The following is a 15300-nucleotide window of genomic DNA, read 5'->3' on the forward strand; positions in this document are numbered from 1 at the left end:
AACATGCTGGAAGCACGTCTGGTGCAATGCGCTGATCGTACATTTAACGCAATGAGCGATCAGTTGCGCCGCCAGGTTAGTTTTGACGAAACTGACCTGAGCGAGCTGGAGTATGGCAGTCCGATCGGTGGGTTTGGGCTATCTCGAAATATACTTAGAGGAAGCAGCGGCGTGGCGAAAATGGATTCAACCCCGACCGGTGTGATTGGCACTGGTCGGTTGTCCAGTAAATCGGTCAGTCGCTCGCGATCTATGGGGAATTTTGATGAAACTAAGGTAAGGACATATTTACGATGTATGGCATGTACTGTACTCAAAAGCTCGTGATCTCACGAATTTAAGGCCAGAGGCAAGGACCCAGCTTCTCAAACGGCGGAAACGTCGCGGACCAGGACCGCCGAGGCATCTTCCTACTTCTCCGAATTCTTAGATGGTTCGACTATGGTACCGACCCCCGGGGACACGAGGACGTGGAGATTCTCAAAGACGGCAGCGTCGCCGAAAGATGCGGACAAACCGATACGCGCGAAGATAAGGTCCGTGGCCGCCGATGTGCAACAAGAGCGAAAACAACCTACTGGAAAAGTCCCTGTTGATAAAATGAATGACTCGCCACTAAAGCCGCGAGTGCAATCTTCAATCCCAGTGGTACGCCTTTCCTGCTAGCTCATGGTCATAAATCATAAAACGCTCATGGGTCAATGCATAGCCGCCTGCTGGCGAGAAAGAACCACTCGGATCTCTACCATACGGCGAACAGGAGAAGCTTGTGATTCATGATTTGCTTTATGTGCTAATGGTGAGTTCGTTATCTAGTACTGAGCTCTATCCTTCCGGCTGATGAATTAGGACTGAAGGGCATTGAGGGCGCCTATATTCAACGCAGCGATGTAGAAGTGGAAACGACCCAGTCATCCCCATTTCGCTGCGATTCTACTATGGGTAAGCACTACGGTGGTCATCTTTTGCCCAACGTGCCAAATCTGACCGTAAAGATTATGTATATATCGCTTAGATCAATCAATTGCCGAACTGGTGAAGCGGATTTTACCCCTTGCGGGTAACTTGGAAGTAGTTGAGCGGTTTATCGACTCCCACTCAAAGTTTGAACATGGGCGAGTACAGCATGCCTTGGCAGCAACCATGCGAAGTCTTGTGAAGGTCAGATGAGACACGTTTACAATGAGCATAAAAACGTTTCATTGTGTGCTAACATTAATTTTAGAACTACCTTTTACTTATAGTTCAATTGGAGCACCAAGCTCTTACTGCCCCAAACTTTGGACTTCAGAAGTTGTGGTTTTATCTTCATCCTTCCCTGACCACTATGTCAGCTCTGGCATCATTGATTAAAGCGATTGCCGAGGCGGAAGAGACCGGAAAGCTCAAACCAGAAGAGGGCAAAGACGAGCTGACTAAAAGTGCTTTGACCCCGGGAAATCAGGCTGGTGGTGGCGTCTTACTTGGGATTCTCTCCCAACATATGCTCTCTTTCAGTGGGTGAGTTGGCACTGCTCGGTTGACATGAGAAAGCTGAAGAGCGTGTGGGGACTGACACGGTGTCTCAGGGATCCTGTTGTCAAAGCACTCTACTCGCAACTTCTGACCGCTGCTGCGGTTCCGTACACAGTCATGTTGAGGACTTGGATAAATTCTGGGGAAATCATCGATCCGTATGATGAGTTTATGGTGCAGGAGAAGCGCGGGATGGACAAGGAGCAGCTGTCTGAGGATTTCAATGATGTTTACTGGGACAAGCGGTACACCCTCCGACACAGCTTTGTTCCGGACTTTCTAAAGCCATATGAGGAGAAGATCCTGCACGCAGGCAAATACCTCAACGTCGTACGTGAATGTGGGAAGGAGGTATCAAAGCCATATGCAGAACTACTGGACGAAAGTCGCACCCGGGCAACAATAGGAGACGCCATACAAGCGGTTGGCGGAGAAAGGTGCTTGATATTTGTGTGGTACGGAAATTTTATCCAGTCTAATAAAACTCCCAGATTCGTCCAGGATATCGAAGGTGCTTACCGGTATGCCAACACCACGTTGCTAAGCCTACTATTTAATGACTACCAGCTACTGGCAAGGCTACGGTGAGAGGGATCTCTTTTGTATGACAGCTATGAAATCCGTGACTCACGTCTGAATAGTTCCATAAAGCACTTCTACCTGCTTGAGCAGTCGGACTTCCTGGTCCACTTCCTTGACGTGGCCCATGAGCATTTACTCAAACCTATCGACGAAGTGCCCATTGAGCAGGTTGCATCGCTCTTGGAATTAGTTTTACGAAATCCTGCCGCAGGACCCCGCAGCCATGAATACAAAGAGGACGTATCAGCAGAACTCTGTCGGACCCACTTCATAATTCAGCTGATAAAAATCAGCACGGTTTGTGGGAACGTCTTTGATTTCGGCAGCAAATCATTTTTGGAAGAAGAGCTTCTCAGAGCAAGGAAGAAACAATCCGGTAAGTAGAAGCAGGTCTACGGAGACCAACGGTCATGCAATTTGCTCATATGGCGCTGTACATCAGGTATTCAAGCATTCCAACTTCATTACGATGTCCCGTTTCCCACCTCCCTCATTATCAATAAAAAGGTCTTGGTGAAATATCAGGTTATTTTCCGGCATCTATTTCAATGCAAGTATATTGAGCGGCAACTGGGCGATGCTTGGCGTCATCAATTGAAGTCGGGACTGTACAGCAAGGGGAGAAGGTTTCGCCGAAACAAAGGGCATCAGCTCTTTACCGACTTGGACAGTGAGGAAGAGGAAGCTTTGGGTCGCGAAAGGGAGGAGTCACTTTTTATGAGCCGAATGTGTGCGCTGAGAGCGAAGATGCTCCATTTCATACAGCAATATATGTACCATGTCGGCTATGAGGTGATTGAGCCGACCTGGTCAAAGTTCGAGGAGCGGCTGCAAAAGGTAAATGTTGCGATTCATCAAGCCTCTGATGACGAGACTATAAATTCTCTCCTATAGGCTCCAACCATTGAAGCTGTCATGACTCTCCACGATGATTATCAAGATGCGCTGTTGACAGAATTGATGCTTTCACACCTGGGAATGGTGAAGGTAACTAAAGTGACAGGCAATCTTCTTGCACCCGATGCACCATTGATCTAATTTTCCATACAGGTGTTTAGAAAGCTGATGTCTATATGTATAGACTTCTGCATCTTTTCGCATTCATATACGCGCTTCAAAGCGCCGTACACGTTCGTTGCTGGAAAGGCGCCTTCCGAGTATGGCATCCCGGACAATCTAGCTCACTCATCACACCCATCTGCGATACCTGATCCCCTCTCTGACGCATACATATCTGCAACTGGTGGAACAGTTCTGAATGCCGAGAACGCAAACCAAACGCTGAAAGAGTTGGAAACTACGTTCGTACACCAGATGCGGACGTTAATTGACACCTTGAAGCACCATGCGACCACCGACGATTATCTGTTTGGCAACTTTGCGACGAGACTAGATTACAACCTGTATTACGCAAGGCTTCCACCGGATCTATCCATTGTGGTTCAGGTGCCAATGGAGGAACCAGATTTGCTAAATTCGGCCATACCGGACGAATATGGCACATCGTCGCGTCCAATGTAATTTTGATTAATACCATATGGTATTCTCTTGTAAATAATAAGAATGTGTTTATAAAAAGGTAACCCCTTAAGATGTAAATGGTCATGATAGTTTACAAGGTGCTCACGCACAATAACGGTACTTCGCAGCTGTCGTGCCTTAGGCTAATCCTTGCCGCTTCAAACGGGCCAGCTGCACTTTAGCCTTGCTCTTCAGATATTTCTTTTGCCTTTTTGGGATTTCAACAGGATACGGATCTATGCCACGCCTGTGAATGCATGGTCAGTATCTACTCACAGAACTAACGGGGACAACACAGGAACAGTCTCTACTCACTTGTACCATTCTCTCCATCCCATTATATACTTGCGGTGTGTGCACTTTACTCCCAATTCTTTCTCCATTTGGTCTGCTGTTACCGTGAAAAGGTGTTCCCAGCTCTTGAACTTGTCTGCATATGAATCACATCCCCGGCCAATCGCGGTGAGGAACGTTTTCGGGTCAGTGAACGGACCTGTTAAATAATTACTCGATCGTCAGATCACACAGATCACCGGGTATTCGAGAAAGGAACTCACCTCTGGTTTTCGGAACAAAGGTAGCCTTCTCCTTTGCAGGCAATTCAACGTATTGTGTGGCGAGATTCCAGTTCGCTATGGGCGCCGTCATTGAAATCCGTTCTTGTTTGAATTCCGTACTTTGAGTGCGTGAGGTTACAGAAAAGCATCGTTGCATAGGAAGAGGGGAGTAAGTGGCAATAGAGCAAAGAGCCCTAACGGCCGTGGCTCGTTGCAGCCGCTGTATAAGCTGAAGAGACATTTGCCAAACAAAATTGTAAATGGGCAGACTATCGGAGACGCAGGATGGCCAGCGAGCGTTGGGAACCATGGCAACAAAAATCAGTCACGTGAATACCAGCATTGGTGGACCAGGATGAAGTGAGCTACAGTAGCTATGAGGTGTACTGGAAGCCAACGATAGTAATGCAGGCGAGGACTGCAAGCAACTGCCGTTCCGACCAACCTTTGATGACTGACGGGTTTAACACGACATATATTTGGCCACGTTTGAAACTATACTGGCCTTTAACACCAATGATAAACATAGAATATACTATGATGCTTTAGGAATTGGGTTGACTCCTATACTCCTCCGACTTTGCCTAAATGCCCCCGGTGGTTCGCTACCAGGTCAATGACATGAAAAGCGCCCAACAATCGATTATATCAGGATGGTGCTAGTAAATAAAGTGAAGGGGGATAAGCATGTACGTGGATTGAGAAACTGCAGATGACTTAAGTTGACAAGGCTCTGCAAAGATGAACGGAATGTCCTCCATCGTTTAAAAACCCAAAGTGATCGTTGCTTACTCATAGATTATGCAACCTGGATGAGTCACCATCTTTTGAACCATTTGAACGTCCATCACCTCACAAGATGCTTGGAACTCCATGGGTCGACTGCAAGCGACATGCTCTACCATTGGTTACATTCACAGACGTCCAAACAATGCTCTGCCACCTTTCCAGCTTTTTCGTCATCTATCTGCAGCAGCTTCGCTTGCCGACAGATATCGATACTACGACTTGATATTGGAACAGGTACACGAGCGTTTTCCCTTTTTTCCATCCCTTACACATAGCTGACAAAGTCATTTGCTCGTTAGCCCCATAGCCATCAGTTTGATCCCACAAGGCTTCGGAACGTGAATGTTCGTTCTGAAGGATCTGACACCCCAGATCTTCCTGAGGCTTTCTTACGCCCGCCGACTTTCAAGCAACGTCATCCCGCCACCGATATTACCCCAGATACTCAACCTCAACTACTAGATGAAAACAATGTGAAGAAAAATGTTGTTGAAGCAGCCTCTGACGAAGAGTTGGCACGGCTGGAAGAAGAGGAGAGAAATCTCGTTCAACCTGAAGCTCCAACAAATTGTTGCATGTCTGGATGTGTTCACTGGTAGGCCGCTTGGTTCATCTTGAGTCAGTTACGTCGATAACTCTGCGTTCTGGTGACACGCTTCTTTTAAAGTGTATGGGATTTGTATCAGGAGGACATGGACGATTATCAAACCTCAAAACGTAAAATTCGCGATCGTCGTAGGGAACTATTGCTAGCTGCAGGGAGAGAAGAAGAAGCTGCTCAGGAACTGCAGGAAGAGACACCTCCGGAAGACATGATAGATCCTGGCATGAAAGCATTCTTAGAAATGGAAAAGAGAATGCAAGAAAGATAGACTCTTGCAGGCGAATGCCATCATAGAATGAAAAGGAGAGGGACGCACTGAGACGTTGTTTAGACTTTTTTTCTATTGAAACCGCAACACCCTTGTTGTTGGAGCGCCGGGGGACTTTACTCGCAACGATACAACCAACGGCAAGTGATCTGATGGGTGGTGCGCGTTGGGGAAACCCACAGTCCTCGAGATATACTCTCTATCTACACTCGAAAGCAGTCCAGTCACACTCAAAGTGTTGGTCGAATACCATACATAATCGATGACACCCTTAAATTGGGGCGTGAAATTGGTGAACTCTAGCTCTCCCGTATGGGAGTACGCAGATTTGAGCGCGAACTTGTGCTGCAGACCCTCTGATGTGTATGGACCGTATGTATACGTTCCAAAGTCCTCATGGTCCTGAGGTACTCGACCGCTCGACAGGAACTCGTATACGCCCGAATCTGGCAGTGAGTTGAAATCTCCGCATATTAAAAGAGGTACCCGTGCAACATCTTGCGAATTTCTTGCTGCGTCTTTTGGTGCATTCCGCGACCATGTGTTACCCAACCTCTCCAACTCTTCCATCAGCATCGCAGTTTGGACGAGCTTGACGTCCTTGTACGATGGGTCCCAATGTAGATGTGCGTTGGCGGTCAATATACGGCCATGGGTCTCCTTGTTCTCCAACAGTGCCACAACTGCGATGTTGTCCTTTATCATCACTCTGTTGAACACGTCTTCCGCCTTCCGCAGCTCCGGCCTCTGCATTGCGAATTGTTGAAATTCGATGCAATGCTTCTCAACGAGGAAAAATCTAAAAAGATATCACCGATCAGAATCATTCCTCAGAAGATACTAGCGATTGTTAGATGCATACTTGTTGGCTTTCCAGAAAGTCGCACATCCGTCAACTTGTCTTCGTTCGTACTCTGCCATCGTTCGCGCTCGTGACTTCGGGAAGAAGACACCTTCATAGCCGCCCAATTGCGATAATTGATCTCGGAAAAAATCTTCATACTGGTCCATTTGCATTTCCTGTATGGCAAAACCATCATCATAATTAGACAATATATAGCAAAAGCTCGCGTAAGCTGATAACACCAACCTGTAGGCACACGATGTCCGCACTATAGTTTAGAATATCTTGCAGGAGAAGATCTTTCCGGTAATCCCAGTTGAGAGCCCAAGACGGAGTGTAGGCATACGCTTGGGGAGTTGCGTACTTTTCACAAAGGATGTTGTAACACATGACAGTGAAGGTATCTACGATGCAATTGGAGAAGTCAATTCACAATTCCAGAGACTTGCAGGTTACTGCACGAACCTTTCGAGTCTGCTGTGTACTCATCTTCCAAGGGAATCCATTCACGATCAGCCGGAGGTGGACCAACTACAACGGAATTAATCATTCGTATGCTGCAGCTCGCGGAGTAATGAACTTCATCATTGATAGTTACCAGGGCACATCTCTCGCAGATAGGTGACGACCGCATTCGTCCCTTCCTTCTGAATCATTGAACCCACTGGCTCATTGAGTGGATTGCCTTCCAACCCGAGAGTTTCGAGCTGAAAGAGTTGTCCCAGTTCCGGCGGAAGGAAAGTCAATTCATTGTCAAATAGTAATAGCTCCCGTAGGCTGACGAGCATGCCCAGTTCTGACGGTACTGACGATAGGCGATTTCCAGATAGATCCAGAACCACCAAGTTGGTCAGCTTTGCAATTTCGGGCGATAGTGAGGCCAACGCGTTGTGATTCAGATAGAGGGTTGTGAGAAATGTGTAGCCGAAAAGATTTCTGCTGATATTCTTCATTTGCATTCCTCCCAAGTCGATAATGGTCCATTGCGACGCCTTGGCTGACGGGTCGACGGTACTGCCCACGCAGGAGGTATTGCCATTACTCTCTGAATTCGACATCCCGGTTCGGGCAGCAGCCGCAGCGACGCGTGCGTGATGATGTGGAGATGCAGCTTGCCTTGACAGTATGACGGAGTCCATCTGCTTTTGATGATGCGGCCCAGCGACTTGGCCGCTGACACTCGCACCCACCGAGTTGATTGCTGGCACAGCTGTGGTCGCAGCGTGCGAAAGGTGCTGTTGATACGTCGGTATCGCATGGTTGAGCTGTGGAGACTGCAATACGTGCCCAGGCAGTTTCTGCCCGAGATGGATGTGATTTGGATACCGATGTGGTATGGAGGAGTACATTTGGCCCTGGTTTCCATATGCACCTCCACCGTACGCTGGAGATGAGGGCGTTGGCGTTATTGTGCTGGTGTGAGCTGGAGATCCTGGAGTATTGTAAGGAAAGAATCCTTGCGCTCCCAGGGAGTATGAGTAAGGGTTTCGGTCCTCTTTATCTGCCATTGCAATAGACGAACGGCGCTAGGCGAGATGGTGGTTGCGTCGTTGTTCGGTGAGGGTTTTCCACGGTCGACAGCAAGCGAGGGCGAATCAGTGTCTGGTTCGCCCAACTTGTTTGGCTTTCCAGTTGAAGTTTGTGGTTGCAGGTGGCAAAAGTAAATTTCATGCCGCTCGACCTCGAAGCAGCCGGTATATATACGGCGCAGTTGCCAAATGAATCAAAAGAGCTTCCGATTCCAAAGGTACCTGTAGCGCCGTCTTGCTTACTGCATATGTGTCGGGTGCGAGTAACGGGTGCGTTTTTTGTTAAAAAGGTGTTCTATCGTCGGCCCTTTTCCCCAATATAAAAAACGTACCACCAAAAAAAGAACGAGTGATGGAATCCGCAAGCACAGCTTTCTCGAAAGCAAACGCAAACGATCTTCTCTCTCTCTTTCCTTCTTCTCCAGTTGCCTTGAATGCCCTTGATTTACGGTGTTTTTCTCGCCTTGATTGACCTGATTTTTGCGTGCAGCTCAAAACACAACTCCCAAAGCGTCACAATCATGACCCTTCGCCAAGCCACAGTCACGATCACGTGATACACTGATCTTGACCAAGCATTTGATTATTCTTTTTGTTCGGAGTTACAACGACCGAACAGATCGACCAGAGATCCACCATTGTTTGACGACAAAGGACTTATTGTACAGAAGGGAGGGACGCTGGCGGAAACTGGTCTTGTAAAGAGTCGTCTGTGTTTCAAGGTCTCTGTATTGTCGTTTTTCTGTCGCTTGTGCTGGGCCAGTTCCGTCCTTGCAACATGAAGTTAAACTACAAAGTGAGTGAACATAAAGATACCCCTCTTCTTCTTTTGTCGCGTATGATAACAGGTGTATTGACTTTCCCATTTTGTGATGTATAGTTTTCCAACCTGTGTGGGACGGTCTACAAGAGAGGGAATGTCATTTTCACACCCGATGGGAACTCAGTCGTCAGCCCCGTAGGAAACCGGGTAACAGTTTTTGATCTCGTGAGGTACGTTAATAGTGGAGGAAGGAGGAAACTGGCACTGGTTCCGCCTAATATTAACGGTACGCATACTTTTCCTACAGCAATAAGTCCCACACACTGCCGTTTGAGAACAGAAAAGACATTGTCCGCCTCGCTCTGTCACCAAATGGCTCACTTTTGATTACAGTCGACGAAGACGGCCGGGCACTTTTGGTGAATTTCCAGCGACAAGTAGTACTTCACCACTTCAATTTCAAAACGCCCGTTCGCGATCTAGTGTTCAGCCCTGACGGTCGCTATCTAGCTGTTACTCACGAGAAACATGTACATGTCTGGCGGACACCCGGGTTTACTCTCGAGTTTGCTCCGTTTATCCTACATCGAAAATATCCCGGACACTACGATGATGTAGTCCACCTTTCTTGGTCGCCTGATTCACGATTTTTCCTTACTGGAAGTAAAGATATGACTGCAAGGCTGTATGCTGTAGATCCAATAGAAGGATTTCATGGGGCGGTCTTAGCCGGGCATCGTGATACTGTTGTCGGTGCGTGGTTCTCGAAAGATGTGAATACTGTATATACTGTGGGTAAAGATGGGGCCTTGTTTGAATGGAATATGAAGGAGGAAATGGAAGGGGAGGATGAGTCTGGAATGAACGGGGAGGAGCCAGCAACAGCAAAGAAAAGGAAAGTGGGAGATGGGGAAAGAATCAGGGTGAAGAAATGGCGAACATCAGCACGACATTACTTCAATCAAAACCACGCGAAGGTGGTAAGTGTAGCGTTCCATGCCGCCTCAAGTCTACTGGTAGTAGGCTTTACCTCTGGTATCTTTGGAATCTGGGAGCTGCCTGATTTCACAAACATCCACACACTGAGGTAGGCATATATGCCATGGAAATCAGTACCTCACCCACGCACTAATATCGATTGTCCCCAGTATATCCCAAAAGAAAATCACAGCTACGGCCATTAACTCATCTGGGGAATGGCTGGCATTTGGATCGTCTGCTCTTGGACAGCTTCTCGTGTGGGAGTGGCAGTCTGAGTCATACGTTTTGAAGCAACAAGGGCATCACCATGAGATGAGCTGTTTGTCTTACTCGCAAGATGGACAATTTGTGATAACTGGAGGAGACGACGGGAAAGTGAAACTATGGAATACGCAGACTGGGTTCTGCTTTGTAACCTTCACGGAACATTCTGCCGGTGTCACGGCGGTCGAATTTGCAAAGCAAGGTCAAATAGTGTTTTCAGCCTCGTTGGATGGAACCGTACGAGCTTTCGACCTCATTAGATATCGGAACTTTCGGACATTCACGACGCCAACTCCTGTTCAATTTTCGTGCTTAGCGGTTGATCCGAGTGGAGAAGTCGTTTGTGCAGGGAGCTCTGATACATTTGAGATTTTTGTATGGTCAGTGCAAACTGGAAAGCTGCTGGATATTCTCACAGGCCACGAAGGACCTGTGAGTCACCTCACCTTCTCACCTTCTGAGGGCATACTGGCCTCGGGCTCCTGGGATAAAACCGTCCGGATGTGGGATGTGTTTGGCAAAGATCGGGCGCAAGAAGCCATGGAACACCAAGCCGAGGTCATTTCCATTGCGTATCGTCCAGATGGAAAAGTCCTGGCTGCTTCAACATTAGATGGTCAGGTTAGCCTCTGGAATGTGAATGAAGGGAAGCAGGTTGGCTCGATAGAAGGGCGAAAGCATATTTCCGGAGGTCGTAAAGCGGATGATCGCATGACTGCTGCGAACAACTCGGCTGGAAAACACTTCACTTCCATATGCTTCACGGCGGACGGGACCGGACTAATCGCTGGAGGCAACTCAAAGTATGTGTGTATATATGACGTGCCAACCAAGGTGCTTCTGAAGCGATTCCAGATTTCCCAAAACCTGTCAATGGATGGTATGCAAGAGTTTCTAAATAGTAAGAACATGACGGAGGCTGGACCGAAGGACTTGATCGATGACACCGGGGACCTCAGCGACCTAGAAGATCGAATGGACACAAGTTTACCCGGTGTGATAAAGGGCGATGCCAGTCTGCGAAAGACGCGACCACTGGCGCGAACCAAAGGCGTTCGGTTTTCTCCTACTGGACGATCATGGGCTGCAGCTTCAACGGAGGGTCTTCTCATCTATTTCCTCGATGAAACCCTCTTGTTTGATCCTTTCGATCTTGAACTTGACATCACGCCGGACGCGATCATGGAAGCATTGCGAGACAAGGAATATCTTCGATCTTTAGTCATGAGTTTCAGGCTGGGTGAAAGGCCAATCATACAAAAAGTATATGATAACATTCCAGCAGATGAGATCATGCTGATAGCACGGGAGCTTCCAGTGAAGTACTTGGAGAGAATGCTGAAGTTTGTGATTACATATATGGAGGCAAGCCCGCGAATCCAGTTCAATCTCATGTGGGCCACAACGCTGTTAAAGTATCATGGCCGATATTTGAAAGACCACAGCGTTGAATTCGCGAGTGTCCTACGCGGGTTGCAAAAGGGGATGTCGAAAATGTATGAGGATCTCGGGAAAGTGTAAGTAACCTCCTATTGCACATGTGCAAAATGCCGATCGAGTCTGACTATTCGTTGTTTTAAAGTTGCAACGATAATACCTACACGATGGGATACCTATTAAATGCTCACAAGCAAAAGCTAGCAGAAGGGCCCACCGAAGTCGTACAGATGGAGGAAGTCAGTATGGATATGGTAATATAGCGGGATGATTTAGGCAGACAAAGTTGTGTTTGGTACACCAGTTGTTGGTATCTACGTAGAATTGCATATTGAAATCGTTAGCGGCAGCAAGCATCCTTCGTAAATAGATGTATTTATATTTGTGAGCGCACTGTAACACATGAAGCCCAGGCAATTTCATTATTGACCCGTCATCAGGCAGAAAAGAAGCGGGAGCCAACCATGTGTCCATTACTAGTGCTACAATTCTAATCACACCAATGATTGCTACAGATAATCTAACCTGCACCGGTTGTCCTGCCATCTAGCGGGCCCTGCACACGGCACTGCCTAGCCTTCAAAGCCAAAAGATGACTTTTGTGAGATGGAGAGGACAAGGACCCGTCTTCATCGATTTGATAAGAGGTATACTCCCATCAGATTTATGATGCCAAAGTTCCAGTTTGATCGTCATCAGATTCGGCAACCTTCGGGCTTTGCCTTTTAATCTGATCCCAAAATCCTCCCAACAGCGGATCACCTTTGACAACGCTGGGATCTACAAAGAAACCCCTCTTTTTTCCTCTAACATCTGGTACTGTTTCCCATACTTGCGTCACCCAGCCGGGTTTATAGCGAAGACGGGACAACGGGACCACAGTCTCACGACGTGCACCCCAGAGAGTGCGGGTTTCGAATGCAAAGAGTTCCGCAAGGGAGTGATTTTTGCCTGCCCCTCCAGGCTGCTGTTGCGGTGGGTACCTATAGAGTTTGGTCACATAGTTTTTTGATAATACGTGTAGGACAATCCACGGTATGGCCGATGTTGCTCCCACTGTCATAAATTTGTTGTCATACGGACCGTGAGATTCTGTTGTCATATCTCTTTTTTCTCATTATAGACTGCAGTTGCACTTACGCCAAGGAAGTAGTTGTGGGAGCGTTACAACACTCTTCTCGAGGATCCACGGCAAGCTTACAAGCGGGACCACAGTCATCGCTCCAGCAAACAGCCTGCAACGATGTATCCAGCTGTTGAGCGAGCCGGTGTATATCAGTGTTCTACCACCTTCCCCAGAGCTGATATTCCCAAAAAAGGTGTAGTCTCCAGAGGCTCCTAGGCGATCAGTGTTGTGGGAGCCATGCTGAGATTTGTGTATGACGGTCGCGGAAGACGGTGGTCGGGAGGAAGGTATGGGGCTTCGGGAGGCAGAGGAACTAGACCTTGCAGGTACCGCAAGATTGCACAGCTGAATATGGACAACCCTCCGGCCGCATAGAAATCGCACGGCTACAGGGTGCATTTCCAAAAGGACGTCCAAACTCGCCAGATCTGGAAAAGCCCTCACGGTTATCATCCAGCAGTCACGTGCCTTGGTTGGACTGTGATATTATGGTGCGGAGCCGATGGGTATTGGCACTAGTACAAAGATTCCAACCAATTTAATCATAATTTTACTCGATTTAGACTCATGAACTATGGTTTGATCCACAAAATCCTATATAAGTCATCGTCCATTTTCCCAGGCTTTCATCTTTTTCTACAGATATCATCATGCCACCAAAGAAGAAGCAAAAGCTTGAAAAACTTGACAAACCCACTTTACATACCTGCAACAAGACTTCCTTTGCAAAAGCTTTCCTGCCAAACTATCACCAATGGCTTTGAGATTACATCACCATCATCCATCAACTTGCTGATCATGCTTCCCATGCTCTCAAATTCTACATCCTATCTGCACCAACCTTTCCCACAGTAAATGAAGATACAATCGAAGCCATCCTGTATCTTCTCAACAAGGCGGAGGCTTGGCAACCAAGAACGGATGCAAAGAAGGTGATATGCAGATGCTTGTTGCCATATGTTCAACGGTACTGCCAAATTGTCAGCTTCTTTCACCCAAATCTATGAGGCAAGCAGCAGTCAATCAATTACCTGACAGTGAGTATGATGACAAACCTGAAGGTCAACATTCAAGAACATTTCATGATGATGCTGTGTAACGTCAATCGACCAGATTGCTCTAGTTGACATTTTTCTTGTGAATTGTTGGGCCCTGCGAGAGGGCTGTATAAAGACTTTGTTGTTAATACAAGATAAAGGGGACTATTGATAGTTCCTCGCGTTGCTAACTAGGCTAGTTGTTCTTCTAGTTTTTCCTTGCTTGCTGCCCTCCTTCCTGAGGGGTTTTGGAGCAGCGCTCTTTTTATGCTTGCTCCCTCCTTCAGCAGGGCGTTGGCCTGAGATTTCCCGCCTCCGCTGGTGCGGTCCCTCTTGCACCAATCGGAAGTGATTGGCGCTAGCAAATAAAGGGACAAATAATCTTCTAACTACGGGGCCGCCGCGGAACCGAACGACTTTGACAGGTCATCAGCATGGCGGGGCTTACATAATCTAACTACTGTTACGTGCTGTGCCATACTTTGGCCATACATGGCTACATGATCACTATAGCTATATATGGTGATGTGAGGGCAAGATGCGTCGCGAAAATCTAAGTTCACACGAAAGTGCAAATACTAAAGGACAGGTCTACCTTACAATGCTGCTCCGATATATCAATCTGCGGCTTGATGTGAAGGGATGGAAAGGGCAACTGCCACCGAAAAGTGATGCACGAAAAGCTTTCTTTACTCAGCTACACTATTTAAAGTCAGTTTTTCTTTTTGATATCATGCCTGAGTCGCTGGATGACTTGACTGCTGAAGAGAGTGAGCTTCTAGAAGAGATCTGGACACTTAACCTGCCATTTCCTGATCAAGACAAGCTGCTTGCCTACCTCATTGCCATTGACGTGATGTCCTTCTTTCCTGCATACTGTCGGTTGTCAAGCCTATATGAAAAGCATGGATTTCAACGGTTCAGTGCCATACCTCTGCACCACTCGCTCATCCAAAGCCACATTCGCATCGACTCCAAAATCCTGTACCAGCATATCCTTTGCATCATGCAGCGAGAAGCAGAAGCCATAGAGAAGGTCGATTTATGGTTGCGTGTCTGTAATCTATGTACCAAAACTTTTCGGTCTCACTGTGATATGCAGTTTGAAGGCTCGATCACAATGGATGGTACCTCGGTGTCTGTGTATTTGAAACACCCCAATGCCAACAAGTACGGAAAGCATGGAGTGAGAAAGTCAGCAAAGACCCTAGAAGCTGAGGTGAAGGCAGTATATGTGGAGAACAACTTACCTTGTGACAGAATTCTTCTGTCAGTGCTATGGTTATACTGGTTAGATGTGGTTCCAAACTAGTGGTCACATGACTTTGCTGATGGTGTCAGCATTCATTTGACCAGAATTAGATAAATAAGCAGATTTAGCCATTTCTGGCTAAATTAGATGAGTATCCTGACACACTGGCATCTGCCCCTTTCAATCAAGTGGCACAGTGTATTTAGGATGACTTGTCTCACTTGTGATTGG

The 15300-nt window shown here is 47.3% G+C and overlaps 7 protein-coding genes across 7 annotated transcripts; 4 read left to right on the top strand and 3 right to left on the bottom strand.

The window, feature by feature from the left end:
• The first annotated feature begins 8 nt into the window (after positions 1-8).
• Positions 9-3686, top strand: SPPG_08016 (uncharacterized protein). The gene is made up of 12 exons (XM_016756170.1): positions 9-276; positions 343-648; positions 710-799; positions 858-942; positions 1016-1161; positions 1226-1500; positions 1569-1952; positions 2007-2099; positions 2157-2473; positions 2540-2934; positions 2992-3084; positions 3148-3686. Exons 1-12 carry the CDS (start codon positions 52-54, stop codon positions 3616-3618), a joined length of 2880 nt encoding a protein of 959 aa, XP_016604855.1. The 5' UTR covers positions 9-51; the 3' UTR covers positions 3619-3686.
• Positions 3415-4431, bottom strand: SPPG_08017 (uncharacterized protein). The gene is made up of 3 exons (XM_016756171.1): positions 4176-4431; positions 3934-4111; positions 3415-3865 (listed from the first exon to the last, which is right to left on the bottom strand). Exons 1-3 carry the CDS (start codon positions 4414-4416, stop codon positions 3757-3759), a joined length of 528 nt encoding a protein of 175 aa, XP_016604856.1. The 5' UTR covers positions 4417-4431; the 3' UTR covers positions 3415-3756.
• A 617-nt stretch (positions 4432-5048) lies between these two features.
• SPPG_08018 (uncharacterized protein) lies at positions 5049-6965 on the top strand (the record flags this gene model as incomplete). Its single annotated transcript, XM_016756172.1, has 3 exons — positions 5049-5198; positions 5264-5559; positions 5632-6965. 3 exons carry the CDS (start codon positions 5049-5051, stop codon positions 5834-5836), a joined length of 651 nt encoding a protein of 216 aa, XP_016604857.1. The 3' UTR covers positions 5837-6965.
• SPPG_08019 (uncharacterized protein) lies at positions 5892-8701 on the bottom strand. The gene is made up of 6 exons (XM_016756173.1): positions 8542-8701; positions 7279-8451; positions 7146-7211; positions 6927-7084; positions 6699-6856; positions 5892-6635 (listed from the first exon to the last, which is right to left on the bottom strand). Exons 2-6 carry the CDS (start codon positions 8186-8188, stop codon positions 5909-5911), a joined length of 2019 nt encoding a protein of 672 aa, XP_016604858.1. The 5' UTR covers positions 8189-8451; positions 8542-8701; the 3' UTR covers positions 5892-5908.
• Positions 8702-8808: 107 nt separating this feature from the next.
• SPPG_08020 (snoRNA-binding rRNA-processing protein PWP2) lies at positions 8809-12087 on the top strand. Its single transcript, XM_016756174.1, has 5 exons — positions 8809-9005; positions 9090-9202; positions 9280-10059; positions 10121-11734; positions 11800-12087. Exons 1-5 carry the CDS (start codon positions 8988-8990, stop codon positions 11915-11917), a joined length of 2643 nt encoding a protein of 880 aa, XP_016604859.1. The 5' UTR covers positions 8809-8987; the 3' UTR covers positions 11918-12087.
• On the bottom strand, positions 12011-13201 carry SPPG_08021 (uncharacterized protein). Its single transcript, XM_016756175.1, has 2 exons — positions 12795-13201; positions 12011-12710 (listed from the first exon to the last, which is right to left on the bottom strand). The coding sequence occupies exons 1-2, from the start codon at positions 13177-13179 to the stop codon at positions 12319-12321; spliced, it is 777 nt and encodes a 258-aa protein (XP_016604860.1). The 5' UTR covers positions 13180-13201; the 3' UTR covers positions 12011-12318.
• A 1217-nt stretch (positions 13202-14418) lies between these two features.
• SPPG_08022 (uncharacterized protein) lies at positions 14419-15036 on the top strand (the record flags this gene model as incomplete). Its single annotated transcript, XM_016756176.1, has 2 exons — positions 14419-14853; positions 14920-15036. Coding segments are annotated over 2 exons (552 nt in total), but the record flags the coding sequence as incomplete, so codon positions are not given.
• Between the last annotated feature and the right edge of the window lie 264 nt (positions 15037-15300).

This window comes from Spizellomyces punctatus, assembly GCF_000182565.1.
Source record: "Spizellomyces punctatus DAOM BR117 chromosome Unknown supercont1.18, whole genome shotgun sequence".
NCBI classification, from domain to species: Eukaryota; Fungi; Chytridiomycota; class Chytridiomycetes; order Spizellomycetales; family Spizellomycetaceae; genus Spizellomyces; species Spizellomyces punctatus.

What these genes read in the sequence shown, in the direction of transcription:
- SPPG_08016 (XM_016756170.1), top strand. Translation starts at nt 52, where the DNA reads ATGAGCGATCAGTTGCGCCGCCAGGTTAGTTTTGACGAAACTGACCTG. An exon ending in GGAATTTTGATGAAACTAAG is followed by an intron (nt 277 to 342) that starts GTAAGGACATAT and finishes CACGAATTTAAG; the next exon opens with GCCAGAGGCAAGGACCCAGC. An exon ending in ATTTGCTTTATGTGCTAATG is followed by an intron (nt 800 to 857) that starts GTGAGTTCGTTA and finishes TTAGGACTGAAG; the next exon opens with GGCATTGAGGGCGCCTATAT.
- SPPG_08017 (XM_016756171.1), bottom strand. Translation starts at nt 4,416, where the DNA reads ATGTCTCTTCAGCTTATACAGCGGCTGCAACGAGCCACGGCCGTTAGG. An exon ending in CTTTGTTCCGAAAACCAGAG is followed by an intron (nt 4,112 to 4,175) that starts GTGAGTTCCTTT and finishes ATTATTTAACAG; the next exon opens with GTCCGTTCACTGACCCGAAA. An exon ending in GGATGGAGAGAATGGTACAA is followed by an intron (nt 3,866 to 3,933) that starts GTGAGTAGAGAC and finishes ATGCATTCACAG; the next exon opens with GCGTGGCATAGATCCGTATC.
- SPPG_08019 (XM_016756173.1), bottom strand. Translation starts at nt 8,188, where the DNA reads ATGGCAGATAAAGAGGACCGAAACCCTTACTCATACTCCCTGGGAGCG. An exon ending in GTACACAGCAGACTCGAAAG is followed by an intron (nt 7,085 to 7,145) that starts GTTCGTGCAGTA and finishes ATTGCATCGTAG; the next exon opens with ATACCTTCACTGTCATGTGT. An exon ending in CGGACATCGTGTGCCTACAG is followed by an intron (nt 6,857 to 6,926) that starts GTTGGTGTTATC and finishes TTTGCCATACAG; the next exon opens with GAAATGCAAATGGACCAGTA.
- SPPG_08020 (XM_016756174.1), top strand. An exon ending in ACAGTTTTTGATCTCGTGAG is followed by an intron (nt 9,203 to 9,279) that starts GTACGTTAATAG and finishes CTTTTCCTACAG; the next exon opens with CAATAAGTCCCACACACTGC. An exon ending in TATGAGGATCTCGGGAAAGT is followed by an intron (nt 11,735 to 11,799) that starts GTAAGTAACCTC and finishes GTTGTTTTAAAG; the next exon opens with TTGCAACGATAATACCTACA.
- SPPG_08021 (XM_016756175.1), bottom strand. Translation starts at nt 13,179, where the DNA reads ATGCACCCTGTAGCCGTGCGATTTCTATGCGGCCGGAGGGTTGTCCAT. An exon ending in CCCACAACTACTTCCTTGGC is followed by an intron (nt 12,711 to 12,794) that starts GTAAGTGCAACT and finishes AATTTATGACAG; the next exon opens with TGGGAGCAACATCGGCCATA.